At 40.3% G+C, this 18,959-nt stretch overlaps 1 protein-coding gene across 1 annotated transcript in view; it reads left to right on the forward strand.

Annotated features, from left to right (window-relative positions):
* CHD1L (chromodomain helicase DNA binding protein 1 like) overlaps positions 1-16,461 on the forward strand; it is a 67,750-nt gene extending 51,289 nt beyond the window's left edge. The window contains exons 16-23 of the mRNA XM_059071601.2: positions 765-913; positions 1,728-1,891; positions 2,659-2,864; positions 3,936-4,034; positions 10,791-10,861; positions 10,966-11,080; positions 12,172-12,280; positions 16,109-16,461. Coding sequence (XP_058927584.1) covers positions 765-913; positions 1,728-1,891; positions 2,659-2,864; positions 3,936-4,034; positions 10,791-10,861; positions 10,966-11,080; positions 12,172-12,280; positions 16,109-16,187 — 992 coding nt within the window. The 3' untranslated portion in view covers positions 16,188-16,461. The remainder of the gene's footprint in view (positions 1-764; positions 914-1,727; positions 1,892-2,658; positions 2,865-3,935; positions 4,035-10,790; positions 10,862-10,965; positions 11,081-12,171; positions 12,281-16,108) is intronic.
* The last annotated feature ends 2,498 nt before the right edge of the window (positions 16,462-18,959 follow it).

An 18,959-nucleotide genomic window follows, 5' to 3' on the forward strand; every position in this document is an offset into this window, starting at 1 on the left:
TGTCACCGTTATTGTTATTGTAATTGTTATTTGCTGGCCTGTTACCTTTCCATCCTTCTATAGAGAACAGTAATGTACTGAAAAGAGCACATTGGCCTTAGAGTCAGAAAATCCTGCCTCTTCACTTATTAGCAATGAGAACTGGGGAGTCTCTTGATCACTGTCTGAGCCTCAGTTTTCCCTTTCTTAAGTGGGGTTAGTTATATCAGAACTGTGGAGAGGCTCATGAAGATGCTTCATGAGATCTACAAAGAATATTGTAAATATTGTAAATTGTTTTTGTGCTTCTTTATTCCCTTCTAGATTTTCTATTTGTTCCTTTTAATATTACAGCAAAGGGGGGAAAATTGAGTGTTAAAGGTGTGTTTGGAATTTTAAAAATATGCTCTTGGTTACCTTTATTAGATAGCCTTAATGTCGGTGAGATTTATGCTGGGGAGTAGTGTGGAATGAATGAGTGATGAGTGTTCCAGAACTCAGCAGGGTGGAGGCATCCAGCAGAGACTCACAGACCATCTAGAGATGGACCAAAAGGGCTTTAGCCGTGCTCTCTCCTTTGAAAAGTAAATACAGGAGATCCCCATGTGGATCCCACACCCATCAGCATTAGTGCGATCAGAAATCCAGTACCTTCATCACAAGCTAGTCTTAGCCCATTTAGAATACAGGCTCCTCTTTTGTTCACCCTGGTTATTGCTTTGACTAGAATCAATCTATTTTTCTTTAGTATCTAACATTTCTCTCTTTGTGTTTTATGTTTTTAGAAAACCACATGTACTTATTTGAAGGTAAAGATTATTCTAAGGAGCCTAGTAAAGAAGACAGAAAATCATTTGAGCAACTGGTGAATGTTCAGAAAACCCTTTTGGAGAAGACTAGTCAAGAGGGCCGGTTACTCCGAAATAAAAGCAGTGTAAGAACTATTAATTTATGTAAGAATAAATTCTTTCAAACGTTCATCCTAAGAGAACAAAAAATGATGCTGGGAGTGATTGGTTAAGAAATAAGTGTGTAAGTGTTTGTTTAAATATAAGTATCATTGACTGTACCCTCGTATAAAAACTGTGTAAGAAGTTGGCATCAAAATAATAACAAGGAGGGTATATTTTACCATTTAATGCAGGTGATAGCAGCCTTGTCTATCTAAGCCACCCCTGAAGGGATCACTGTATTACACCAAAATACCATACCCTGCTGCTGACAGTCATGACCCTATGTCATTAAGAGAGGATGGCAATCATAAGTGTTGTATGTAATGTCCACAGTATTTGGCACTTAATCTGTGCTCATTAAATGCTAGTTGTCATTAAGATAATCATGATGTTGAAATATTCTGTTTAAGACAGAATAATATAATACATTGAGGAAGATTTCCATTAAAAATGGTTAAACCTAAAATAACATCCTGCAGGGTATGCCTTCAATTTTTTAAAAAAGTTATTTTCTGAAGTACCTTATTCCTAATGAAATTAATCAAAATGATGTATTGCTATACTAACCATGGCAGTGCTTTTGAGTTTAGAGCACAGTATACCATGCCTACAAGATGTATTAATTGAAGTGTCTTGCTACCACTTCCCACCACCCAAGGTGGCATGGAGATGCAATGTCTTGTGAAATATTAAGCATGTTGCTTCTGTTCAGAGTGTGTTTTAGGGATGAATGAAACTCGTGAAGGAACAGGTAGCCCCCTGCTTTCCTGGTTATGGAGCTTGTTCTTCCTACAGGTTCTCATCCCAGGCCTTGTGGAGGGGTCTACGAAAAGGAAGCGGATTCTGAGCCCAGAAGAGCTGGAGGACAGGAGGAAGAAAAGACAAGAAGCAGCAGCCAAGAGAAAGAAACTATTAGAGGAGAAGAAGAGGAAAAAGGAAGAAGCAGAACATAAGAAAAAGTATGTATGTGTTATTTGATTGTATTATTAATAAAGCTGAGGGTCCCAGTTGGTAAAGGAATCACTATTGCATAGTGAGTCCACAGTTGAACATCACTTTACAATTGCAGAAAATGCTGTAAAGCTAGTAGTTCCTACTGGTAATAGAATACTGTTTTTTTTTTTTTTTTTGCGGTACGCAGCCCTCTCACTGTTGTGGCCTCTCCTGTTGCGGAGCACAGGCTCCGGACGCACAGCCTCAGCGGCCATGGCTCACGGGCCCAGCCGCTGCGCGGCATGTGGGATCTTCCCGGACCAGGGCACGAACCCGTGTCCCCTGCATCGGCAGGCGGACTCTCAACCACTGCGCCACCAGGGAAGCCCTAGAATACATTTTTGAAGATTAAACTTTAACCTTAACAATTAGTCTACTTAAGAGGACAGTCCTGAGTGCCTAAGGCAGAGAAGATGCATTCAGTTGAAGCTAGAAAATTTTAAGATTTTATTTCAGCTGCCTAACGAGAGTAGTTTACTTGAACATTCCCTTTTAGTCACATGTTCTTAAAAATAGTGACATCCGGTGGCTGCTCAGTTTTGAAGAGTAGTCAGGAGGCAGTTAGGCTAATCAGTAAGGCTTCTTGTTTATTTACAAATAGGCAGAAAACAGGGTGAGTTTCTAATTGCATCTCCACTTGGTACTTACTGTTTGTGAATAGCAGTATAAGATGTGCTCGAAGAGAAATTGTGATAAGCCCAGTTAATTTCCTTTCCTCTCTGGCCTGTTGAAGGATGGCCTGGTGGGAGTCCAACGATTACCAGTCCTTCTGCCTGCCTTCTGAGGAGAGCGAACCAGAGGACCTGGAGGACTGTGAAGATGAACGCTCTGCCCAACTGGGTTATGAGGACCCAGACTCGACCTCTATCAAGTATGTAAGCGGTGATGTCACCCACCCACAGGCTGGGGCAGAGGATGCTGTCATCGTGCACTGCATAGGTAGGAGAAGTGGTGGGGCCTGAGTCTTTATGGTACCAAGGTCTGGGGAAAATGAGGCAGAACCCTGATTTAGGGGTGATTAATGGGCCCAGTGTAGTCTTGTGTGGTCAAAAGAGTGAATTTTAGAACCAGGAGACTGGGATTTGACTCCTTTCCCTCTTGTTTATCTGGTTGAGCAGCCCAGCCTCTCTGGGCCTCAACTTCCTTATCTGTATAATGGTATAAGATCTGCCCTGTTCTCTGCACAAGGTTTTTAAGAGAGTACAAAGAGGTAACATCTATAAGACAAATGAATCCTTTCAAAACTCCAAGCATGTTCTTTCCTCATGACCTTTGTACTTTTTACTTCCTCTGTCTGGAGCCCTCTTTCCCCACTTCTCCACATCAAGCATTGTTCAAATGTCTGCATCTCAGAGAGGTCTCTCTTGATTGCCCAGACCCCATCCTCACCCCTCTTTTCTCCTCTATCCACTTTCTTACCTTATTTTACTTGATGATACATCACCACCTGACGTATTGCCTATGTATTTCCTTATTTGTTTCATTGAACTAGGAAATAGCTTCATGGGAGTAGGGATTTTTTTTTTGTCCACTGCTAACCCTAGTAACTAAAACAGTTCTTGATATGTAATACTAACAAATATTTATAGTATGATTGAATGAATGAACGACTGTAAATACCAGGTACTAACTAGCTGTGTTAGTACCAGCTTGAATAAGTCATTTAACCTTTCCATTTTCTTACCTGTAAAATGGGAGTTGTGTGCTGTTGTACTACGTCTGCTCTGCATCTTTCCTCAGCCATTTCCCAGGAATTACAGAAGTACCGCATAGATTCTGCTCTTTCAGAACACTAATTTTTTTGATGCTTTTCTTTTATGATGGCCAAGTATATTCCAGAAAACCTAAACATATTTGAGAAGTCCAGTGTATAATATGTGCAGAAGATTAGTTTCTTCTGCTCTTTGAAAGATCATTCTTCTACAAGTCTCTTTGGTGTACCTTTGTTTTTTTAAATTGTGGACTGGATTTTGCCTCCTATAGTAGAAAATTTTCTCTTTCTTCTGTCAGATGACTCTGGCCGCTGGGGCAGAGGTGGTTTATTCACAGCTCTGGAAAAAAGATCTGCTGAGCCAAGAAAAATATATGAGCTGGCTGGGAAAATGAAAGGTAAGAAGCAAAACAGAGAGAAGGGTTAGGGATGGGAGAAGAGGGGAGAGGACACTTAGGACAAGTATTGGGTGCGTTAAAAAGCACTAGATGAGGAGTGGGAAGAGCCGGTTGGAGTCTGCATTCTGTCATCAGTCAACTAGTTGATATGTGACTTTGAGGCAATCCCTTCCCCTCCCTGTGTCTGTTTTCTCATTTGTAATTTGTGAATAATACTTATTCCACCCACTGCATGGGACTATAATGAGGATAATGAATGAATCTGCAAGTACTTTGATAAATGTCAATCCCTGCATGCATGTTCAAGTGTTGGCTTGAAGATCATTTCATTGTTTACCCAATTCACTCCATCTTCTTTAGGGAATATCTCCTGAAAATGTCAGACTCCTGTGGGAGAGAACTGAGACATACCATTGAAGTGCTAACAAGACCTGGGTGCTGAAGGGAAGGAGGTTGTATTATGAAGTAACACTCCCTGGAGGCAGAAGTAGAGCTGTGCGGGGCAGGGGAACTTGCAAGCTGGACAGTATTCCCCCTTGGCATAGGGAGGGGCCAGGGCACCTCCTGCCACAAAGTGGCAAGAGGAGCAAAACGATTATTGTGATTAGCCTCTCAAGTTCCGTAGGAAATGAAGGATCTTGTCCAATAGAGGAGGGCTCTTCATATTTCTTAGAGATTGTTTTTTTTCCTAATTCTTCTGCTCACTTCTCCAGGGTAGAAGGGGATGTAAGGACTTAGAGTGAATACTCTTTCTACCAAAACAGATTACATATTACAGGGTTTAATATGTGTGAAATAATTAACCCAGATCTAGATATTGATTGGGCAGCTGGAAAAGGAGAGGATTCAGGAGGAGGTTGGAGTTAGAGATGCAGGCTGAGAAGTTCCCATTTGGATGAGGAACAGGAGGGCAGAGAATAAAGCATGGAAAACACCTCCATTTAGGAGCAGAGGCAAGAAGGGGAGAAAGAAGGAATTGTCAGAAAAATAAGAGAACCTTGAGAATGGAGTGTTTTGAGGTACAAGGGAGGAGAGGTGTCAAGAAGTGATCTGTAGTATCAGACACTGAAGTGAAGATGAGCATTGGTAAAAGGCCATTGGGTTTGTCCCAAGGGCAGTCACATGACCTTGGAGCACTTGGAAGAGAGTGTGAAAAGTAAAACTTGGTTGCACAGTGTTAAGGCATAAGTGGTCAGTAAGGAAACAGAGATGGGAGTGTGCACTGTTTTCTGAAGAAAGATTGAAATAAGGTAGAGCAGGGTAGATGAAAAGTGGGCTTGAATTATCAGGGAGGGCTTCATGGAAAGTGGTGCAAGTTCTCTTAGGCCTGGAAGGGTGCGTTGGGTTGAATTTAAATAGGTGGAGAGAAAGGGCAGGAGAGCCCATAACCATGTCTCATTGTTTTTGGTATCCTTGTAAGTCCACCATTCCCAGTATGGGGTATTGAATGATGCCTGCAGCTACACAGCAAATGTTTTTGTGGAATGTTGTGTAGGTCAGATAGGCTGGAATAGAGGGTTTAGACTGAGGAATAGAGGAGAGTTAGATTTTAAAGAAGAGAGATTTGGGCTACATTATAGAAGACCGTACATGACTTGTCCAGGGAGATGCCATTCTAGGCAGGACCTTATCCAATGGCTAGTGGCTAGATATAGATTTGAGTAGAAGAATGGCATAGCAGAACAAATATTTTAGAATGATTTGAACAATTGGGGTATGCAGGATGGATTGAGAGGACAAAAGGTTCAAACTGGAGTAGGCCAAAAAAAAAAAATTGGAGTATGCAAAGCCATAGAATTAAATTAGCACATTTCTCTAGAGAATCTGATTTGATTTGGATGAGGTAGGAAAATATACAAATACAAATATGTAAGTATGGTAGAATACAATATTTGAATAGTTTACGACAAACATAACATAAGACTCTTCTAAAGGAATTTTACGTTCATAGTGCCCCACCCCCTCCCAGCCCGGATGCCTCTGGGTTTTGCATTCACTCTCCAGTGCCTACAAGAGTACTTTGTAGGCATTACTCTGGCACACCATTGGAGAAAAAGAAAAATATGAGTTTGCTTGCAGCAGAGGTGGTAAGAGAAACTTTCCCAGCATCAACCCTCCCCCCAAAGAAACACTTTGAGGGGCTGATTTTTCTGGCAGAGGCACCCAGCTACCCTCGCCAGGTGGAACACAGCTGAAAAACCTGTTTCTCTCCACCAGCATCTGGAGTACTAAAGTGGGAGCTCCACAACTGTGGGAAGGAAAGCTATTGGGAAAGAGGCAGATAAGAATTTCAAATGGTGTCAAAGACATATGCTCAGTAGGAAGTTCACTCAAGGACCCCCCGGGGTACCACCCTGGGGATCTCCCTACCAGGTGTGTGGGCACTCCCAATGCACCAAGTGTTAAACCCACACCTCCCCCCAACTCTGCTGCTGGCTCCCTGTGCTTGCTCCGCAGTGTGTCCATGAGAGCGAGCTCTGCTAGATCAGGAGCCCACTCAAAACAGGTCCTATTGATGGGCAGGGAAGAAACCACAAACTTGAGTTATAGCGCCACCTTCTGGGGGAAAAAGGTGTGCAGCCAACCTGGTGAATTGTAGGAATCAGAGAAGACACAAAAGCTTAAAAATTTGGCCACGAGACAGAGCAAGAAGAGTGGAGCACAAACACATAGGAAAAACTGATATAATACCAAAACCATAGAACATAATACCCCATCTGCTGAAGGTAATGAGCACAGAGTTTAGGACGTATCTGCTACTTCAAATTCAAAAGCACCAGCATGTACAAGGAATATGAAAAATCAAGGAAATATGGCATCACAAAAAGAAAATGACAGTTCTCTAGCAACCATGCTCAAAGGCACAGAATATTATGATCTGACAGAGAATTCAGAATAGCAGTTATAAAGAAACTCAATGAATTTTACAAGAAGGCTCAGGCAACTCAGTAAAATCAGGAATAAAATATGTTAACATAATGACTTCTTTTCAAAGAGATTGAAATTTTAAAAAACCAAACAAATCGTAGAGCTGAAGAAGTCAGTGGATGAGATGAAGAATGCAATAGAGAGCAGCTATAGCAGGGGAGACCATATGGAAGAAAGAATAAGTGACTTTGGGAGATAGGAATTTTGAAATAACACAGAAGACAAGAAAGAACAAATTTTAAAAGAGTGAAGCAAGCCTATGTGAGTTATGAGATTGAAACAAGAAAACACAAATAGAATAATTGGGCTTCTAGAAGGAGAAGGGGACAAAGAGTTTATTTTAAGAAATAATAGCTGAGAACTTTCCAAACCTGGGGAAAGTCTTGGACATACATGTCCATGAAGCTAATAGATCACCCTATAATCTCAATGCAAAAAGACCTTCTCCAAGACACATTATAATGAAACTGTCAAAAATCAATGATAAAGAATCTTAAAAGCAGCCAGGGAAAACAAGAATGTAACCTACAAAGGAACCCCTATTAGGCTATCAGCAGATTTCCTAGCAGAAACTCTACAGGTTGTGAGAGTGGAATGACATATTCAAAGTGTTGAAAGATCAAAATTTCCAGCCAAGAATACTTTACCAGCAAAGTTATCTATTGGGTATGAAGGAGAAATAAAGGCTTTCCTAAGCAAACAAAAGCTGAAGGAATTCACCACCACTAGACCTGCCTTGCAAGAAATGCTGAAAGGAGTTCTTCAACCCAAAATGAAAAGACACTAATCAGTGACATGAACACATATGAAAGTACACAACACACTGGTAAAGGTAAAATATATAGAGTCAGATTTAGAAAACTGACTCAGTGTTAGGATGGTGTGTTAACCACTCAACTATAATGTAATGGTTAAAGGAAAGGAGTAGTAAAAATAACTATAGCTACTATAAATTGCTAATGAATAATATAAAAAGAGGTAAATTGTGACATGTATAATATAAAAGGGAGGAGTAAAAGAGTGGAGCTTTTATAGGCAATTGAACACTGTTCTGTCTATAAGATGTTTCATGTAAGTGCCATAGTAACCACAAAGCAAAAACCTAGAGCAGATCCACAAAAGACAGAGAAAGGGGAACCAGAGTATACCACCACAAAAAATAACCGGGCTTCTCTGGTGGCGCAGTGGTTGAGAATCCGCCTGCCGATGCAGGAGACATGGGTTCGTGCCCTGGTCCAGGAAGATCCCACATTCCGCAGAGCAACTAAGCCCGTGAGCCATGGCCGCTGAGCCTGTGCGTCCGGAGCCTGTGCTCCGCAACGGGAGAGGCCACAACAGTGAGAGGCCCGCATACCGCAAAAAAAAAAAAAAAAAAAAAAAAAAAAAACCAATTTACAAAGGTAGGCAGAAAACAGAGGGAAAGAGAAACAGTGGAAATACAAAACCACTGGAAAGCACAAGATGACATTAGTAAGTCCTTACATATAATTACTGTAAATGTAAATGGATTGGGGACTTCCCTGGTGGTGCAGTGGTTAAGAATCCACCTGCCAATTCAGGGGACATGGGTTCGAGCCCTGGTCCGGGAAGATCCCACATGCTGCGGAGCAACTAAGCCCCTGTGCCACAACTACTGAGCCCGCGTGCCTAGAGCCCCATGCTTCACAACAAGAGAAGCCACCGCAATGAGAAACCCACGCACAACAGTGAAGAGTAGCCCCCACTGGCCACAACTAGAGAAAGCCCACGTGCAGCAGTGAAGACCCAGCACAGCCAAAAATAAATAAATGAATAAAATGTAAATGGATTGAATTCATCAATCAAAAGGCACAGAGTGCTAGATGGATAAAAATAACAAGACCCAACTATATACTGCCTATAAGAGACCCACTTGGGCCTTAAAGACACATGTAGACTCAAAGTGAAGAGATAGAAAAATATATTCCATGCAAGTGGAAACTAAAAGAAAGTGGAAGTAGCTATATTTATATCACACGAAATAGACTCTAAGCCAAAAGTGGTAATAAGAAACAAAGGGGTCATTATATAATGATACAGGGATCAATTCATCAAGAAGATGTAACAGTTGTAAACATTTATGCACGTAACATCTGAGTACCTAAATACATTAAGCAAATATTAATAGATATTAATATTAATAGATGAGGGAGAAATAGACAATACAGTAATAATAGGGGACTTCGATACTCCACTCTCAGTGATACGTAAATCATCCAGACAAAATCAACAAGGAAATGATGGGCTTGAACCAAACATTTGACCAAGTGGACCTAACAGGCATCTATAGAACATTCCATCCAACAGCAGCAGAATACACATTCTTCTTAAGTGCACGTGGAACATTTTCAACGAGACATATGATAGAGCAAAAAAACAAGTCTTAGCAAAATAAGACAATTGAAATCATACCAAGTATCTTTTCTGTTCACAATGGTATGAAACTAGAAATAAAACGAGGAAAGCTGGAAAATCTGCAAGTGTGTGGAAACTAAACAACACACTCCTGAACAACCAATGGGTCAAAGAAGAAACCAACAGGGAAATCAAAGAATATTTCAAAAAAATTAAAATGGAAACACAACATACCAAAAACTATGGGGTGCTGCAAAAACAGTTCTGAGAGGGAAGCTTATAGTAATAAATGCAAATATTAAGAAATTAGAAAGATCACAAATAGTCAACCTAACTTTACCCCTCAAGGAATTAGAAAAGAGGAGTAAATTTAGCCCAAAGTTAGAAGAATAAAGGACGTAAAATTCAGAGCAGAAATAAATGAAATAGAGACCAGAAAAACAAAAGGTCAATGAAACTAAGAGCTAGTTTTTCAAAAAGATAAACAAAATTGATAAACCTTTAGCAAGACTAAGAAAAAGAGGGAAGACTCAAATAAAACCAGAAAAGAAATTATAACTGACCCTACAGAAATACATAGAATCATAAGAGACTACTATGAATAATTGTACACCAACAAATTAGATAACCTAGAAGAAATGGATAAGTTCATAGAATCTACAACCTACCAAGACTGAGCCAGTACGAACTAGAAAGTCTGAACAAATCAATGATGAGTAGAGAGATTGACTCAGTAATTAAAAACCTCCCAACACAGGAAACTCCAGGACCAGATGGCTTCACTGGCAAGTTCTACCAAACATTCAAAGGAGAATTAACATCAGTCCTCTCAAACTCTTCCAAAAAATTGAAGAGGAGGGAATACTTCCAAACTCATTCTATGAGGCCAGTATTACCAATATCAAAGCCAGATAAGGACACTACAAGAAAACAAAACTACAGACCAATATCTCTGGTAAACATTGATGCAAAAATTCTCAATGAAATATTAGCAAACCTAATTCAGGAACTCATTAAAAGGATTACATACCATGACCAAGCAGGAATTTTCCCTGGGATGTAGGGATGGTTCAACATACTCAATAAATGTTATACACCACATTAATAGAATGAAAGATAAAAGTGATCATCTCAGTAGATGCAAAGAAATCATTTGACAAAATACAACATCCTTTTGTGATAACATACCCTCTGCATATTGGGTATAGAAGGAATGTACCTCAGTATAATATAAAAGGCCGTATACAACAAACTCACAGCTAACATTATATTCCACAAGAATTGAAAGCTTTTCCTCTAATATCAGGAACAAGACAGGGGTGCCACTCTTACCCATAGCTGAGTGGATTTGGAAAAGGCAAGACATAAGGATGATTCAGAATAGTCCTTCCCCAGGGATCTCATTCTGTAATGAACTTTGTGTTCTTTCTGTTGCTCCCTTTTGTTTTACCTCAGATTTGAGTTTGGGAGGTGTCCTTTTATTTCCTATTGATGATAAAGAGTCAAGAAACAAAGGGCAAGATTTGGTAAGTAAAAAACCACATCAGTTTATCAGAGCTGAACTTTGACTCCCATTACCTCCCCTTGAAACTACTCCTGCTCCCACCCAGTTAATGATTGTTCCTCCTAGTTGGCCTTGATTGTGGCCCAGCACCGTGATCGCGCCAATGTCCTGTCTGGCATTAAGATGGCAGCCCTAGACGAGGGCCTGAAGAAGATATTTTTAGCAGCAAAGAAAAAGAAAGGTAAGCTCTTCCACTTGGGCTCAGGGATAGATGAATTTCTGTTCCCAAGCATATGATGTGATTTTTAAAGGGAGGTAAGAAATGTCAAGACCCCATTCAACGTACATGGTAAAGGTAAGCCCCAGTATGAGAGATCACAGAGGTAACAACCTCCCCATCTTGTATTTGCAAAGCCCTTTTCCTTTCTACATCACTTTTGTATCTGTTATCTCTGTGGACTGCCTGCATCCACTTGGGTATTTGTATCATTTTACAGATGAGGAAGTAAAGGACCAGAGATGAAGTAAACAGGTCATAATGCAGTTGTGAAACGCCTCTTAGAGAGTCCCAGTCCGCATTGGCAGACAGTTCTCTGCCAAAAACCTGAGTTCAATTTTGTTTCTAAGCCCAGTGTGTCTCAGAGTTTCTTGAACTGATTGACTTTTTTAAAAATAAATTTATTTTATTATTTTTGGCTGCATTGGGTCTTCGTTGCTGCGCATGGGATTTCTCTAGTTGCAGCGAGCGGGGGCTCTGCCTTCGTTGCAGTGCATGGGCTTCTCATTGCGGTGGCTTCTCTTGTTGCGGAGCACAGGCTCTAGGTGTGGGGGCATGGGGGCTCAGTAGTTGAGGCTCAGGGGCTCTAGAACACAGGCTCAGTAGTTGTGGCACACAGGCTTAGTTGCTCCGCACCATATGGGATCTTCCTGAACCAGGTATCAAACCCATGTCCCCTGCACTGGCAGGCGGATTCTTAACCACTGCACCACCAGGGAAGTCCCCTTGACTTGTTAAAGAATCTTTGCTTATTTTAATTACATCTTGATCATTGATCATATTTTATTTCCATAGTACCTACTTATTTCCAGAGCCTGTAGGTCCTTGTGTTCAATAGAATTAATTTAATTTTCCCCTATTACAACCCCTCCCCAGAATATTTTTGACATTATAATCACATGCTTTGAGTGGGACACACCAAGATTATATACATTTTGTTCTTTGGAAACCACAAGGTGACTCAGAATATGTTATCTCCTATGTATATTTTATACACATTAATCAATTTGATGAATGAAGACATCATGATCTTTTTTTTTTTTTTTTTTTAACAGCAAGTGTCCATCTTCCACGCATTGGACATGCCACGAAAGGTTTTAACTGGTATGGTACTGAGCGACTTATTCGGAAACACTTGGCCTCAAGAGGCATCCCAACTTACATGTATCCTTTTGTTATCCTGATGGTGTGCACTTCCAGCTCAAAAGGGGAAAATGTCTTGCATTTTTCTGGTGTCATTATTTAATCCAAGGCCAAGTCTTCTTCTGCCATGTTTTTCAGTCTACCCCTCTTCAATGAGAAAAAACTAAGAAGCATTTTCTAACTTGTGTATATCCAAGGAGGTAAATATACCCAAGCATTTCTGGGTTCCAACAGCTAAATTAAAAGATACATGACCCTGCAGAAAGTAGGCATAGAGGGAACTTTCCTCAACATAATAAAGGCCATATATGACAAACCCACAGCCAGCATTGTTCTCAATGGTGAAAAACTGAAACCATTTCCACTAAGATCAGGAACAAGACAAGGTTGCCTACTCTCACCACTCTTATTCAACATAGTTTTGGAAGTTCTAGCCACAGCAATCAGAGAAAAAAATAAAAGGAATCCAAATAGGAAAAGAAGAAGTAAAGCTGTCACTGTTCGCAGATGACATGATACTATACATAGAGAATCCTAACGATGCTACCAGAAACCTACTAGAGCTAATCAATAAATTTGGTAAAGTAGCAGGATACAAAATGAATGCACAGAAATCTCTGGCATTCTTATACACTAATGATGAAAAATCTGAGAGTGAAATTAAGAAAACACTCCCATTTACCATTGCAACAAAAAGAATAAAATATCTAGGAATAAACCTACCTAAGGAGACAAAAGACTGGTATGCAGAAAACTATAAGACACTGATGAAAGAAATTAAAGCTGATACAAATAGGTGGAGAAATATACCATGTTCTTGGATTGGAAGAATCAACATTGTGAAAATGACTCTACTACCCAAAGCAATCTACAGATTCAATGCAATCCCTGTCAAATTACCACTGGCATTTTGTACAGAACTAGAACAAAAAATTTCACAATTTGTATGGAAACACGAAAGACCCCGAATAGCCAAAGCAATCTTGAGAATGAAAAATGGAGCTGGAGGAATCAGGCTCCCTGACTTCAGACTACACTACAAGGCTACAGTAATCAAGACAGTATGGTACTGGCACAAAAACAGAAATATAGATCAATGGGACAGGATAGAAAGCCCAGAGATAAACCCACACACATATGGTCACCTTATCTTTGATAAAGGAGGGAAGGATATACAGTGGAGAAAAGACAGCCTCTTCAATAAGTGGTGCTGGGAAAACTGGACAGCGACATGTAAAAGTATGAAATTAGAACACTCCCTAACACCACACACAAAAATAAACTCAAAATGGGTTAAAGACCTACATGTAAGGCCAGACACTATCAAACTCTTAGAGGAAAACATAGGCAGAACACTCTGACATAAATCACAGCAAGATCCTTTTTGACCCATCTCCTAGAGAAATGGAAATAAAAACAAAAATAAACAAATGGGATCTAATGAAACTTACAAGCTTTTGCACAGCAAAGGATACCATAAACAAGACCAAAAGACAACCCTCAGATTGGGAGAAAATATTTACAAATGAAGCAACTGACAAAGGATTAATCTCCAAAATTTATAAGCAACTCATGCAGCTCAATAACAAAAACACAAACAACCCAATCCAAAAATGGGCAGAAGAACTAAATAGACATTTCTCCAAAGAAGATATACAGATTGCCAACAAACACATGAAAGAATGCTCAACATCATTAATCATTAGAGAAATGCAAATCAAAACTACAATGAGATATCATCTCACACCGGTCAGATTGGCCATCATCAAAAACTCTAGAAACAATAAATGCTGGAGAGGGTGTGGAGAAAAGGGAACACTTACACTGCTGGTGGGAATGTAAATTGATACAGCTACTATGGAGAACAGTATGGAGGTTCCTTAAAAAACTACAAATAGAACTACCATACGACCCCGCAATCCCACTACTAGGCATATACCCTGAGAAAACCATAATTCAGAAAGAGTCATGTACCAAAATGTTTATTGCAGCTCTGTTTACGATAGCCAGGACATGGAAGCAACCTAAGTGTCCATCAACAGATGAATGGATAAGGAAGATGTGGCACATATATACAATGGAATATTACTCAGCCATAAAAAGAAATGAAACTGAGTTATTTGTAATGAGGTGGATAGACCTGGAATCTGTCATACAGAGTGAAGTAAGTCAGAAGGATAAAAACAAATACCGTATGCTAACACATATATATGGAATCTAAAAAAAAAAAAATGTCATGAAGAGATTAGTGGTAGGATGGGAATAAAACACAGACCTACTAGAGCATGGACCTGAGGATATGGGGAGGGGGAAGGGTAAGCTGTGACGATGTTAGAGAGTGGCAGAGACATATACACACTACCAAATGTAAATTAGATAGCTAGTGGGAAGCTGCCGCATAGCACAGGGAGATCACCTCTGTGCTTTGTGACCACCTAGAGGGGTGGGATAGGGAGGGTGGGAGGGAGGGTGACACAAGAGGGAAGAGATATGGGAACATATGTATATGTATAACTGATTCACTTTGTTGTAAAGGAGAAACTAACACACTATTGTAAAACAGTTATACTCAAATAAAGATGTTAAAAAAAAAAAAAAAAAGAAATGAAACTGAGTTATTTGTAATGAGGTGGATAGACCTGGAGTCTGTCATACAGAGTGAAGTAAGTCAGAAGGACAAAAACAAATACCGTATGCTAACACATATATATGGAATCTAAGAAAAAAAAATGTCATGAAGAGATTAGTGGTAGGATGGGAATAAAACACAGACCTACTAGAGCATGGACTTGAGGATATGGGGAGGGGTAAGGGTGGGGTGTGACGAAGTGAGAGAGTGGCAGGGACATATACACACTAGCAAATGTAAATTAGATAGCTAGTGGGAAGCTGCAGCATAGCACAGGGAGATCACCTCTGTGCTTTGTGACCACCTAGAGGGGTAGGATAGGGAGGGTGGGAGGGAGGGTGACGCAAGAGAGAAGAGATATGGAAACATATGTATATGTATAACTGATTCACTTTGTTGTAAAGGAGAAACTAACACACTATTGCAAAACAGTTATACTCAAAGATGTTAATAAAAAATAAATAAATAAATACATAAAAAATTTTTTAAAAAGATACATGAAGAAGGGAATTAATTGAAGAATTGCCATTTGCTAACATACTAAATCTTTTTCACATCAATTCTCTGGAGAGCCTTCAGGCCCATAGACCAAGTCCTGATTCTAAGGACTTCACTCTGTTCACTAAAATAAACAAACAAGCAAACAAACAAGTGAACTGTTTTATTTCTGAACCCATTCAATGTATTCTTAAGGAGCCAGTGTGAAATTCATTTTGACCATGAGGATATAATCTAGTTCCGCTCAACTAGTATTTTCTTCTAATGACCTGCTTGCTGTATAAGTTAGCATTGTTTGCACTGTACTGAGTCCAGAATTACTAGAAGAAGCTGAATTGGCCCCCAAGTGCTATAATTATACAGAAACTTCATCTTTTTACTTACTTACTGAAATTAATTCACTCAGTGGTGGTTTATTTAAACCTCTGTAAAAACTTAGCAGAGAAGTTATGTTTTATACACTTGCACAATTCAAGCAGTATCAAAAGAGTTTTAGTATATCAGATAATAATTCTACAGTAATAAGTACTAACAATATTGGAAAGATTTATGATATGGTAAAAAACTAAGGTATGCTACTTCTGGAGTGGTTATTTCAATAATTACTAAAGAACTAGTAGTTTTAGTAAAGTTGATTTTAGTAGATTTAGTAAAGTTGATTTTTAAAACTTCTAAAGTTTTTTAAAGTGATGAAATATATATTCCTTGACCATCCTGATCAGCTACTACTTTCCTAGAAGCAAGGCTGCCATCCTTCATCCACAGGCCTCATCTTCCTCCTTAGGACAGCTGGTGCCTTAACAATCGGCTCAGCATCAGATCCAGCCTTCAGCAACCAGCCAAGATGTTTGCTCAAAGCTACTGTAATAGAGTATGTCAAAAAGGAATCAGGATCTGGTGGGCCTCTGAGGTGCTCTGTTTTCTGAATTCTAATTTTGTTCTCCTGGATGTGGTATTGATGTGGTACGTGTAATACAGGGATGCACACGATATTTGGGAAAATCCTTTGGCAGCTTGCCAGGGCCCCAGATTGCACAGCTATTTGCATAATAATAAATACATTTTCTATCTCTAATGGTTTCTTTGCTTTCTTTCCCCTCAATCTAGTTTTCGTCCCCTCCATCAGACTGATTTCTTTATAGTGAGAAAGGTGAATGGATTAAGGAGAAAGGAAAGGTAATAGGAGAACAGGGTGGCTCTAGGGGAAGGAAGCACCTTCAGCCAATTCATGCTTTGGAAAGATAGGTCTCCGAGGGGAAAGGCTGAGAAATGAGATTCCTGATCCAGACATGTGGAGCCCCTCCTGCCCTTCTCTTCATCCTGCTCAGCATTCAGAGCTAGAAGAACACACATTGGCCCAGAGGCCTGTCAAATGTGACTTCAGAGAAACCAGAAGATCACTCCCCCTCCCACCGAATCAGTTCAGCTTCAAGAAATAAGGGAATTGTGGAAATGGCACAAAGCTGACAGTGAATGTCAGACTGGGGAGGGCAGGGGCCAGAGAACCACAGGAGAAGGAGTCTTAGGAGGAGACACCCATGTAAGCTATGGCTTTTCACACTTTGTACATGAAGTCTCAGTCTTGGCTGACTATCCTCAGCCAACCTGATTTCTGCTGCTTTGAGGACATAAATCTCAGAGCTGGGACCGTGACCTTCTAAGGAGAGGAGTGCTGTTGGCACCTGGGTTGTACTGTTCTATTTGACTCCGTCTCGGCTCCTTCACCCTTCAACAATTTAGCATCTGTTTTGAAGAACTATTAGACCCTAAATTCACAATTCCTTAATTTGTTTTTCCTAAAATTTCTTACTTTCATTTCTATTGCCTCCTGTCTATTACTCTTAACCACAAGCCCTTGACACATGGGTGATTATAATAACTTTAACCTCTTGACTGGCATCTTAAGTCAGAAGCAGAATTGGAACTCCAAAAAGGGAGAATGTAGAGAAATCTAAGCTAATGCATAAGTAAGCTGCCAGGCCTTCAAAAGCAGCCAGAGTCCAAACAAACAGGTGAGGTGTAAGCAGATGCAAAGAAAACTTGATTGTCCAAAAGCTGTATACTCTCCTGAAAAGCTGTACTTCCTTTGGATATCAGAGTGCATAGGGCTACCTGTAGATGTTTCTGAACATCTGAGAGGGGCATCAGAGCGGGGAACTCACCCCCAAAGGGAGCATAACTGACATTTTTAGGGGCACAGGTATTTGTTTTGAAAAGAAAGGGGCTTCTTTTCACCCTATACTGTCCCACTTGCTCCAACCGTATGGGCCTTTTCTCTGGATGAAGGCCCTGGGCCATGACTGTCTGCCCCCTGGTAAACTGGGCAAAACAACACGGAAAGAGAAAACTCACGTAGCACTTTCTTCCTTAAACATGAGGTCACCTGTTAGTGGCAGCCCCCTGCTTTCCTTTCTGACCTCTCCTAGCTCATCAGTCAAAAATGCTGCTCTGGGCTTCCCTGGTGGCACAGTGGTTGAGAGTCTGCCTGCTAATGCAGGGGACACAGGTTCGAGCCCTGGTCTGGGAAGATCCCACATGCTGCGGAGCAACTAGGCCCATGAGCCACAACTACTGAGCCTGCACGTCTGGAGCCTGTGCTCCACAACAAGAGAGGCCACGATAGTGAGAGGCCTGCGCAGTGCGATGAAGAGTGGCCCCCGCTTGCCGCAACTAGAGAAAGCCCACACACAGAAACGAAGACCCAACACAGCAAAAATAAATAAATTAATTAATAAACTCCTACCCCCAACATCTTAAAAAAAATAAAAAAATGCTGCTCTGCTTTATCTCCATATGTCTTTTCTGTCTCATAACCCCTTCACTCTTCCCATCAAAGTGTGTCACTGTCTGGGAAGGAAGAATGAGAGAAGCTACCTACTTTGTTTATCCCAAGGGTTCTGTCCCATTTCTTCCACAGCATCTTTGATGCCATCTGGCCCTCCCCTCTGAGGAGGCCAAGATAGGCCCAAGAGGACAATATAAGATTTTGTTCACTTATGAGCTTTTGTGGAGAAGTTTGTACCATAAATATCAATTTTAAAAAGCCCTGCTTATTGAGATAGTGAGGAACTTAACTTAAACTTGAAATTTTCTTTATGTACAATCTTACATATTTTCTTGATTTTTAATAAACTTTCCTTCACTTTGTAACATGCATATTGTTTATTTTTTTGTCCCATCAATCTAAACTACATTCTAAGTTAATTAATCCTCTTCAAGTATAGCTTGAATTACCCATTTTAGAGGCCCGAACCATTTCTAGGCCAATGTGTTTTCTTTTGTTGTCTACTAAGTGAAGAATAAGCTTGTTCGAGCATTACTTGTCTTCCACCATAATTTAACCTTATTTCCCAAAGACATCCTACAGTTTCTTGCTTGGGCCTTTGCTCATTCTGGTCCCTCCCTGGACACACTGCACCCTCTAAATCCCCTCCTGTATCTCCAACCCACTGTTGTCACCTATCAAATCTGATTCTTTAGGAATCCAGAAAAATCTAACCTCCCTGTGGTTGAACTACAAATGATAATTGGGTTTATGGCACTTAATTTGTTGACATATTATACTCATTGGTA

This window comes from Kogia breviceps, chromosome 1 (genome assembly GCF_026419965.1).
Source record: "Kogia breviceps isolate mKogBre1 chromosome 1, mKogBre1 haplotype 1, whole genome shotgun sequence".
NCBI lineage: Eukaryota > Metazoa > Chordata > Mammalia > Artiodactyla > Physeteridae > Kogia > Kogia breviceps.